Here is a 12,260-nt window from a genome sequence, read left to right on the forward strand (position 1 = left end):
ATTAAAGTACACGGTGCAATCCTTCAACAAGGTGGATTTCAGAATATTTACTGGTATTTTGTAAGTACTTTTTTTAATTTTTTTTTTTCGGATTTTTTATTATTATGAAATACTATTGATTCAGAAGATCGTTATAAATTTAGTGGTGGACATTTTCTAATGATTTTAAATAAACTAATTTTACCATTAATTTTGCATTTTTTTAATTGTTTGTCAATCATGGTTTATTCGAAGATAATATCAATGTTTGTTGATATTTGTATTCAATGTTCTTTACAGCTGTGAATTTAACTCGCTGTAAGGTAAACATTTGAGTTAAAAGTTTTACTTCTTTCTTTTCTTAAAATGATGTTTTTTTATTGTATATGTCTACGATAGGTCAATTTTCCTTAGTATTTAAAATATCTACAAAAGAATAGAAATGTATCATTTGAATATTCTTATAAACTGTTGCTTGACAAAACAATGCTAATGATAAAGTTCTAAGTTATTTAGAATGAACATGTATATGATAAATAATTATATTTTGTTCTATAACATTTTATTATCTGCTATAAAAGATATGTTATTACGCATTATATATCTCACACTTGCCAACAACTTCCATTGTGGCGCTGTTGTATGTCGCAACGTCGCTTAATGTCGCACTTGCCGCTAAATGTCGCGATATTTCCACTTAATGTCGCAACCGCCGCTAAATGTATCAACATATTTTTGCGTTTTATATCGCAATGGTGACGTTAAATGGCATAACACTAAAGTTAAGTGTCGCAATATTCATGTTACACAATTTGGGTAAACGCTATGTAAGTGATAAGGTCACTAGCTATCAGACAGAAAAGGATTTGCTGTGATGTACAAAAAAAATAGTTGAAATTGAAGTCATCTTAGGCGGTATTATCATAATGCCAAAGAGCCTCTTGGTGATAAAACACATTTGTTTTTCGGTTTTTCATCAAGCAGCCCAAATGTCGTGGATTCGAGCTACAACATCAGCTTAAGATGGATCTAACACACTTAGAAATTCATTCTACTAGAAATATTCAATTAATTAGAATGTTTATATTCTGTGTCGGCCTTTCAACTATAGCTACAAGCATGTTTCCCTGCGGTTTTCAGTATAACAGGTAATATACTACATGTATATATATATTAATATTTTGCCACAATCAGATATTAACAGTTGAACAAATTTGATTGATGAATCATGCAAAATATCAACTCATTGCGTCATTTTTGGAGACTGTAACAGACATGCAAACTAGCTCTAAGTGAAAATGCTACAGTTGTAGGCTATCAGTAATGGCTGAAAATGCCCTGAAAGTAGCTGACATTCTGACCGAAATTCGAGATCACTCTTATTTTTTCTTATTCATATCTTAATATTTTTCCACAACTAAAGCTTTAAACTAGTATTCGTAATATTTTTCTCATGACATAAGAGATGTTACAGCTGCATCGAAACACGTAAAAAGATTTTAAAAAATGTGCAATAGTATTTGTTTAAAGTTTGTATGTTTCCTCTTATCTAAAGCAATTGTGAAATATGACCTAAAAGGTTTCGTACGAACAAGAACACCTTTAAAAATATTTCAAAGAAAAGTAGTTATGAAACTAAACACTTCCTGCGTCACTGCATCGCGTAGTTTAACAAAAATGCCCAATTATTCAAGAATATTATTGCTTAAGATTTAAGTTACCGCCTCAAGTTTATTCCTTATAAATTGAATTAAAAAGAAAAGTATGTTTTGTAGAGTTATCAAAGATTTTAAGAGATTTTCTCATATTACAGTATTTTACATTGTAACGCGCCTGAAGTTTTTCCTAAAAATGCATTTGTTTTTAAATCAAGATTTAGTAAAATTTCAGCAGAATTACAATTTTTTTGTACTGTATCCGATTTTTTTTTCAAAATGAAAAACAAAAGTAAAATCAAAACTAACCTTTTTAAAGCAGTGAAATAATTTAAACATGATACAATGTAATATCTTAGATACATATTTTCGAATATTACATGTAATTTATGTGTTTCAAATATACGTTAAAGATGCGTTAACACATGTTTTTTTCCGAATTCAATTATAAACTCCGTATAAATTCAGGCAGATTTGTAATCGTATATACAAAAATTTCACCGAAAACGACGAATTCATATATTTTGTTATATAAATTATTCAGCCTTGGTCCGCTTGAATCGAAATAATTTAGAGGGCGTTCACATCCGGAATTCTGATCAGGCTTATTCATTGCTAGTTGCATATTTTTTTTGTATTTTGATATTGAAATTAACATTCTGTGCATTCATGAAGTTAAGAACAATGTTCAATATGTTTGAGAAATTGAAAAAATGATAGGCATGGTATACAGGTAAAACAATTATTTTAATTTTAATTTTCTATTTAGTTAAATTAAGTGTATAATGCTATATATCTGCGGCAAAAATGTTGTTGTTGTTTTTTTTTCTTAAAAAAAAAAGAATACTTCTAATATGCTTGTTTAAAATACAATGTAAATATGGTAGTAAATACAATAACACTTTTTTGATTAACGAACAAACCCCTTCTTTAAACAGAAGCATGATATTTTGTTTCGGACCGTTTGATTTTGTTTACGTACAATGTACTTGTGCGTCAAATAACAGAGACATTCAATGTTACAACTCTTTTGAGAATCGCCATAAGATTATGAAAACAATATGACGTTAATGTTGATAGATGTTATTGAAATATTTTATAAGATATAGCTTCATACCCTTTAGATAAGTAGTTAATGATACCAAGAATTAAAATAAACTTCATAGTTTATATTATTCTTGAAATCCAACTGTGTGAAGAACTTCTACATTTGTTTTTATCCGACTTGATAAATACAAAGAATATGAATTGTATAAATGAATTTTATGACTTATACATTTGTTTCGGGCCGTTTCGATATTCAGTAAAATTAGAGCTGAATGTTCTGTTGAATTTTGTGCCGGCTCGACCTTAAATCCTTAAGCTCAATATAGTACTAAATATCCTGCGATAAATGTTGTGCTAAATGTCCTTTGACATATAACGGTGGCACATCCACTTGTCAGAATCAATACATCTGAGAAATTTGTAAAAATAATACGCAATGTCGCATGTGAGATATAAAACGATTATTTGTCTATAAGTTTCTTTTTAGTTACAAAAATGATAAGTAAAAATTAAAGTGTATAATGCTATATGACTGCTGCAAAAATAGTGTTTGAATTTAGAAATTCAATTGGTGACACAGCAACAGCTACACATTTACTGAATGTTTAATGTCAATCTTCTTGTCTATAGTTTTTTTTTGTTTGTTTTTTTTTGCAAATTTAGCGTTGCCGGATATTTTGTAACGTCGATTATCTCATAACAATTTTTAAGCTTAAATTTAATCTTAATTACATATTCTATATGTTCTCTGGACTGGAAAGATACGACAGCTACAGACATATAGATTAAAGAATACGAAAACACTCAATTATACATAAAATTTAAAACATCAAAACAAATTAAAAAAAATATCATATAAAAAAGAAAAAGTGTTACGTACATACCTGTCGAAAAATTTCTTTCCAAAACTGTAAAATTGACAACAAAATTGACAGTAATTATTATATGCTTTAAAGATCACGCAAAGTAAAAAAAATATCGTGTGGTTTTTAAGTTATGGACATTTTTCTGAACTAAAACTTTGCTATTAGAAGGGCTCTTTTTCAGAAATGAGGACACTTTCCTATAATATCATCATTACGAAAAATGTTTTCCTATTGATTATTATTAAGAAAAAAATCAAAACATTCAGGTAACAAATAACAAGAGCAGAATAATTGATTCCAAAGAAAATGTTTTTAATATGTATAAAAATGCTACCCTACCCCACCTACTTTAAGCATTTATTTGACCATTTACCTATGTAAAAAGCCTTATTCAAAATATCCCTTAATTTTACCACAATGAGGGACTTTTTTGTCTTACTTTTTTCAAGTATATTGGTTGATATGGTAATAATATAAAATACTTCTTGTAGAATTTCTTGTTACAGTATTAAACTTTTAAAAATATCTGTTATCATATCTGCTATTAAATTTGTCATTATTTAGCAAATATCTATCTACAATAGTTATATTATTAAAACAATCACTGTTTTATTTCCATAAGGGATCTGAGAGATGCATAAATAATGTAGAGTAAAAGCGTGGGAGTAATCAACAAAACAAGAACCCATGTCCGTTACCCAAATCATTTTCTTCCCTTGTACTGAAAAAGAAAATGACCAGGCGACATTTAACGTGCCTAATGTTCACATTTTCAAAAAAGAAGAAGAAATTCTTTGACCCTTTAATCTTTGCTAACTCGTCATTTTTTAATCAACTTTCCTAAAAAATACAAATTTTGCGTGAATGTCACCCGTAAAAAATTGTCGACATTCAAAATTCCGGTTGAATTTTTGAGTGTTTGTAAAAACTTTAATTAAAGGGGTGGAAAATAAGGTATAGGCGACAACAATTCTTTAATCCGCTTTGGCTTTAGCAGGTTTCGTATGTAAATATAAGGGATATAATAAAGAATTACCTGAAAAACACATTTGAAGCAAGGTGTTTAGGCAGCCATATTGTCAGTACGCGATTCCGTAAGAGTCATGTGATTCCCTACTGTGCTATAGGCCAAGGGAAATACTCTTTTGTGCACAATCTCCATCACGTGATTTGAACCATATATTTTTACAAAGGCTTGTATTTATTTACATGTACTCGCTTTAATCATTTTTGGAAAATGATGATGATGATTTTTTTACTTTAGTTTTTCGTTTTTTAGTGATTGTTTTACATATGTCCTGTATCACATATGTCCTGCATCAAACAACACAGGATTATCTACCGTTTACACCGGTGCTAGAAAAACCTGTCTTACACCCTTATGTAACGTTCGATGAATGAATTGCATTGTTAGGATGTAATCATTTTACAGTTATAAATGAAGCTGTAAGTTCATACGCCACTTAAAGAAAATACGCGTAATGAGAATATCAGTTTTCTCATCGATAGGATACATGCAAGAGAAAGAATCAAACACCAGCTGTCGGTACAGACGGGAATAACTAGCTATCGGGTAACTGTTCAGCGGAAACTCGGCAGTTACCCTCGAGCTAAATATCCGGCCAGTGTAAGATTCTTATAGTATTTTATTTTTGTGTACTTAATTGTTGAACAAATGTTCAGTCATTATCATTGGCTTTATATGTTAAACTGAAGTAACATGTCAATAACCAGTAGCAAAACTAAGCATGATTTATGGTAAAAAAGATTAAGAGATAAGAGATAAAAAATATCTAAAGTAGAAGTAATATAAATTTAATAATACGTTAAATTGACAGTTTTTAAAACATTTTACCCTTCTCAAAATATAATATGCGCTCAAGCATATTTTTAAATTTGGTTAAAGATAAAAAAAATATTGGCTAGTTTACTAACCGTGCAACGCGCTTTTGGTATAGTTTCGGCGTTACATTTGCGTTGTTTTCATATTCCTGGGTAACTGAGTATGCACGACTTAGCTTTAGTAAAACCATAATAAAACATTTGGCATGGTAAACAGTCAGTTATGTTCTCTCGTGTCTCTTAATTCGACAAACTGGTTGAACAGGGAAGAACAAATATATATTATACTTATGTTATTTTGGTTTTGGAGTGATAGATGTGGATATATTACCTGTCAAGATTTTATACCACCCGAGCCGTTAGGCAAGGGTAACATTTTATCTTGACAGGTAATATATCCAGTTCAAACACTCCAAAACCAAAATAATAATTTTATTACCCTTCCCCTGCCGAGTAAAGACGATTTTAAAATAGACCTAAATAAATCATTGCTACTTCAAATGAAACGTCGAAATAAGATTACCTTTAGGGTACCCCTTCACCACTACATGACGTCACATTGATATATTTATTACCCTTCCAGATCGTTTCCTCCTTTCTGTTTGGATATTGGTTACCCGAAAGAAATTGATTTTACCGAGCCAGACGGGTAATATATATACTTATTTCCCCCGTTGGGTACCCCAAGTTGTAAACAACATGCGCTGTAGCGATGTGCGTACGGTTTTATTTTACGCGATGTAAATTCCGATTTACAAGCACTTTTTAACTGTCAAATGATTAATATTTACCAAAATAGAGTAATGATACATATTCTCACCAGTATTGAAAACAAATATGACCTTGTGAAAGCTTGATATTAATTCCAAAAAGTACGTTCAACAGACTACTCCTTATCTCTTGTTTACATTCGTTAAGTTCGAAAGAAAATACGTCATGTATTTATGTGAAGTCATGTTTAGGTGAAGGGGTACCCTACAGGGAATGTTATTTGGACGTTTCATTTTAAGTAGCAATGATTTATATTAAAATCGGCAGAGGGAATAAAATTACAAAGAGATGTATAAATGTTTATTCTGATTGCATCTAGGAGATAATTCAATTTTCTATTGATTTACACCGGAAAAGTCACGGTAAGGTTTATTCAAGAATGATTTATAAAGGTTTTATTATACAAGCCTTTAGGGTAATCGTGTTTACATTTTGGAGTCTGCAAGCTCTACTTTATTGAGACTTGATGGTATACGGTATTTTTTCAAATACGTAAAAATTGTTTGAAAACCATTTTTTTGTCGTTGCAATAGATGTCCCATTCGTGTTTAAATATTAAAATACTTTTGATAGAGTATTTACAGAGGCGTATCACGTTAGGGGCAGGATCTGAACCCCAAGCGTCTGTGAAATCAGCCACCAAACAGAAGTGTATTATTATAGGAAACCTTAGAAAAACCTATGACCGCCTCCGTGGTCGAAGGGTTAGAATTGATGACTTCTAATATAATTACCTCTCTGACGTGGGTTCGATCCCCGGAGATGTTTTGGTAGTTTAGCACGGAGGAAGGTAGTCTAGTGCTGGTGTAACTCTTCAGGAACGATGGTATGGAAACTACCTGCCTATATGTCTGAAATACTGTTGGGAAAAGGCGTAAAATAAAACAAACAAACAAGAATAACCTTTGTATACGGCGAAAGATAGTTCTTATATTGATTCAAACATTGTGTAACTGTTCCTATGGTATTCATTTGCACATTGCAACATTGTTTTACATTAAAGGGGCAACAGCAGAACTCAATGATGAATGGGGCAATCTTAGTGCTAGTGCTGGCTATGTTTGGGTGTTGCAACGGGTATGCATTAGGTCCGCCTCTATCAGTCTGTAGAAATATGACACCTAAACACCCGTTTGAACCACAGACCATTTCCTCTCCCTTTACATTCACATTGAATGCCACAACTTACCGGCCGGGTGACGTCATCGAAGGTAAATCTATAAATAACCTTTATCAAAAACGCTCTGAAATACTAGTCTATGCATAGAAATACGTATTACAAATATAGAAAAAATATTTCTTGTGTATATTCCGTGATATAACTTCGAATTTAGAACTATTTAGAATTATTGTTAATAAAGGACATACTATAGTGTCAATTGTAAAATTTCTTTCAATATTTTTATTGATTTTCAAACCAGCTTACGGTGTATATAATATTTTTTTCTGGTTTCTATCAATATGAAAATAGTATTTTTAAGCTGTTTTCATTTCAGTATTTCTTAACTCTTCTGGTGACTGGTTTATGGAGGGAACATTGATACAAATGCGTGTAAATAGTTCAGGTTGTAGTCAAGATGTTCCTGCAGTCGGAACATTTTCTACTGTAGACAACGACGTATTTCTGGAGACGTTTAGTTGCTTCAACATGACTAAGGTAAGTCAAAAGTACAGCAGTAGGTCAAACGTACAGCAGTACGTCATAAGTACAGCGGTAGGTCAAAAGTAAATCGGTAGGTCAAAAGTACAGCAGCAAGTTAGAAATACAGCGGTAGGTCAAAAGTACAGCGGTAGGTCAAAAATACAGCAGCAGGTCAAAAGTGCAGCGGTAGATCATAAGTACAGCGGTAGGTCAACAGTCACAGCACCAGAATCCAGTCTAACAAGAATTTGTAACAGATTTACAAACGTCACCCGCCCCGAGAGTTTTATATGAAGCATAAAATTGTGCTATTTCAAAAGATTGAAGTATGGATCTCAGGACATTCAGTCAAAAATTATGATCAATGCTAGATCTGCAAATGTAACAATACATTTGTTAAAAAGATAAAATGAAACACGGAATTTAAAAATCTATCATGTTAAGCTTTGACCTCTAAGTGTGACCTTGACCTTGGAGGTAGGGAGCAGGTGTTGTGCATGACATAACGTCTTATTATTGAGACTATTTGTGCCAAGCATTTTCAAAATCCCTTGAACTATGAAGAAGTTATAGATTGGACACAAAATATACCATATAACAGACTATGTAAATCTTTACAAAATTTAAGGGAAAGACTTGCAAATTTTAATGTCTAGAAAGAGAATGATGTATATAATAAACAGAAAATTCAAGTTTTTTCTATAAATTCATGACTTATTTTCATCTTGTGGCATGAAAAGTACCAGATTTCACTCGTGAGTACCGCCACTCATGAAATATTTATTTGAAAAAACTTGAATATACTCTATATATTACGCAAGATACCAACAAATGTTTTGCTTTGAAAATCCAATAGGCAGCGTTTATTTAGAAAGTTAAGATACGTGCACAAACACCAAGTCTTTTCGTCAAACATTTCCAGATATTAATACCAGAATATAAAGTCAACTTGATTGTTCAGTTGGTTTTTGTTTGTGAGTTTGTTTTGTTTGTTTTTTTTTTTTGTCGTTTTTTTTGTTTTTTTTTTGTATAATTATGGCACCGGGTATATGTATTGTACATTTTTTATACCTAAATGTTATAATATTTAATACATGTGTATTTTTAGAGCGCCCTCCGCCACTATTCTCACTTGCATATCTACAACAGAACATTTTACTGGACAGCTCCTAAAAGATCAGTTGGTAATGTGTATATAAGGTAAGTAATGTGTACATGTACATACTTTAGATCTTACACAAGTCGTCATTTTATTTATAATTCTATTTTACATCATGTACTAATTTTACGTCATGTATTTTTTTATCACATAAACCAGGCGCAGGAGTGTAATGGTTTCACAATTTAATTCAATTCAATATTTTATTTGGCATTAAACTACATATTGCATATAGCCATTACGTACTACATAATATAGGTAAAGTGAAAGACACTTTTACAATAAATTGTTTTCAGAGAAGTACACTAGTGAAATAACACTTTGACGTGACGTCATTTGCGCTATATATTATTACAAGAATGTTACACCGGCTGCCGGTACAGACAGGAATATCTAGCTCGAGGGTAACTGTATACAGCGGTAACAAGGCTCTGTCGAGTTTCCGCAAAACAGTTACCCGAGAGCTAGATATTCCAATCTGTACGAACAGCCGGTGTTTGATTACATTTCTTTCATATTACGTGTCAATTATTTTCGGAAATTACGAAAACCGATATTCTCATTACGCTCTTTTTTCTTATAGTAGCGTATGAACGTACAACTTCATTCATAACGGTTAGTGACGTCATCCTAAGAACGCAATTTATCATAAAAGGCGCGCAGCAATGATGTCATTTAAAGCACCCGTTTTGTCTTACATGGGAGTGTAAGACAGGCTTTTCTAGCACCGACGTAAACGGTAGATAATCGTGTCTGATATGCAAGAAAGGGTTTTCTAACATCGGTGTAAACGGTACATTATAAGAATCTTACACCGGCTGCCGGTACAGACCGGAAATCAGAATATCTAGCTCGAGGGTAACTGTTTACAGCGGTAACGAGGCTGTGCGGAGTTTCCGCTAAACAGTTACCCGAGAGCTAGTTATTCCAGTATGTACCAACAGCCGGTGTTTGATTTTTTTCTTGCATATTATATGTCAATTATTTTCGGAACAGAAATTATGAACATTGACATTCTCATTACGCACTTTTTTGTTATAGTAGCGTATGAACATACAACTTCATTCATAACGGAAAAATGACGTCATCATAAGAACGCGATTCGTGTATAAAAGGCGCGCGTCAATGATGTCATTTGGAGCGCGCGACTTGTCTAACATGGGGGTGTAAGACAGAGTTTTCTAGCACCGATGTAAAAGGTAGATAATCCTGTCTGATATGTAAGAAAATCCTATCTGATATGCAAGGAAATTTTATTCAACGAGTTCAATAAATTCAGTATTAAACTTACACTCATCATAGCGTTTAAGCGCGCTAATGTTAACGTTACACTATAGGTGCGTCGATAAAAAATTACTCTTTTAAACAGTTTAACGTTCTTGCTTTTTATATGCGATAAATAGAATATTATATTCGTGTAGATTCAATACTAAATTTATTTAACTTGTTGAATTAAACCTCAAATCATTTAATATCCTCTCAAAAATACTAACCATTCCAAATGAAGCTGGAGTTTATAACGTTACCGTGATGCAATGAACATTCATATTACGTTACCGTGACGTAACCATGACGTAATGACCATGCTATGCTAATTACGAGATACATGTATTAAAAATATTCGCATCATTTTGTGATGATTGGTGTTGAATATATATCATGGCCATTTATCTGTAGCGAGTAAAGATTTGAGATAAGTAGTTTGTCACTTGCGCAGAAATTGGTACTTAAAACTCATTTGTTGTTTTGGAGTTAAAAAAACCGTCAAGCACACGTATCAAAACCCAACACCGGTATAAAATTGCTGAAAACCCCCGCACAGATCGATATTCCTTTTGAAACATTTGTCTGTTGCGTTCGATAAGGGAAATCATATCACCAAGGCGTCTTAAAACCGAGTTCACTGTTAGTTTTCGAGTTGGATGTAATGGAACCGGAGTACTAAATTATTTTCAAATTATTTGTATATTACTTCTATCGATGAATGAAGCTTGTTTTTTATTGTTTTAAAATTCTTTTTTTTTTCCAGTGCGACAATTGTAAGAAATCTGAAAACGTTTTGGTTAAACGTGACGTCACAGATTATAGAGGCCGAAGAAGCGTGTGGGGCGAAACAAATTGTTCTTACCTCTGCTGTACTTTTTGTATCATACTTTTCTACAAGAATTCTAACTTAAATATAACAGTCTGATAATGAAAAAGTTGATGAAGTTGATGAAATTATATAAATAGTTGACACTTGGTTAGACAAAAGAGGGAAAAAAGAGTTATATTTACCGTATATAGAATACTCGTAAAATGTTAAAGGGACTCCACTGAGGTTTAAAAGCCTAAAAACATAACATTTGAATTTCTTACATAAATGAGCTGGGGCACTTTAAACAGAAATGTATGCAAAAGTAGTAATGAAATATACTTTGAAATAAATTGAAAATCGTATTTTCATGTTTTTCGTATTCCGATTTGAGTGAAAAGTGTTAAAACGCTTTTTTATTTTGGGTCTTTTTATTACAATTTGAATAATTATTCTGGAAAAACGAATTGCGCGAAAGATCTTAAATTTTGCACAAATATTAGTGGTCTAAACATACATCAAATGGTACATTTATCTGGAAAAAATATTTTCAGCCCCATCATGCCAAAAAACCTCAGTAGAGTCCCTTTATAGTTGTAATGTCTGAAAAACTTCACCATGTATCTAAAGCTGACAGTCACCATACCATCACAATAAGGTGCACATTTGAGCTGCGTCACGACAAAACCAACATAGTGAGTTTGCGACCAGCATGGATCCAGACCAGCCTGCGCATCCGCGCAGTCTGATCAGGATCCATGCTGTTCGCTTACAAACCCTATAACAAGTAGAGAAACCGATGGCGAACAGCATAGATCCTGATCAGACTGCGCAGATGCGCAGGCTGGTCTGGATTCATGCTGGTCGCAAACTACTTATGTCGGTTTTGTCGTGACGAGGCTCATTTGTATATAATTGTGCACATTCACATTATTGTAGGGAACGCTGGAATAATCCTTCTATTAAAATTACTTAGGCTATGCTCACAATATTATGCGTGTACCTTAAGTTCATGTCCACAAATAATGTAATATTATTGTTTTGGGAAATAAAAACAATTTTTCATAATTATAGTAAAATTTTGAAATGGAAAGCACAGATTTTTGTTATTATTTGAACCTTGAAAATTCAAACAATATAACTACCCTTGTACATTCAACGTCCACGAGTTTTCATGAATATCAGTTTAATGCCATGACAAACACTGCTACCTACTTTGTGACAC

The 12,260-nt window shown here is 32.4% G+C and overlaps 1 protein-coding gene across 1 annotated transcript; it reads left to right on the plus strand.

Annotated features, from left to right (window-relative positions):
• Positions 1 to 222: 222 nt before the first annotated feature.
• LOC132744098 (putative defense protein Hdd11) lies at positions 223 to 11,759 on the plus strand. The gene is made up of 5 exons (XM_060732713.1): positions 223 to 302; positions 7,164 to 7,371; positions 7,657 to 7,817; positions 8,911 to 9,002; positions 10,991 to 11,759. Exons 1-5 carry the CDS (start codon positions 267 to 269, stop codon positions 11,136 to 11,138), a joined length of 645 nt encoding a protein of 214 aa, XP_060588696.1. The 5' UTR covers positions 223 to 266; the 3' UTR covers positions 11,139 to 11,759.
• The last annotated feature ends 501 nt before the right edge of the window (positions 11,760 to 12,260 follow it).

Source organism: Ruditapes philippinarum, unplaced genomic scaffold (assembly GCF_026571515.1).
Source record: "Ruditapes philippinarum isolate M1 unplaced genomic scaffold, ASM2657151v2 ctg307_1_1_1_1, whole genome shotgun sequence".
Classification (NCBI taxonomy): domain Eukaryota; kingdom Metazoa; phylum Mollusca; class Bivalvia; order Venerida; family Veneridae; genus Ruditapes; species Ruditapes philippinarum.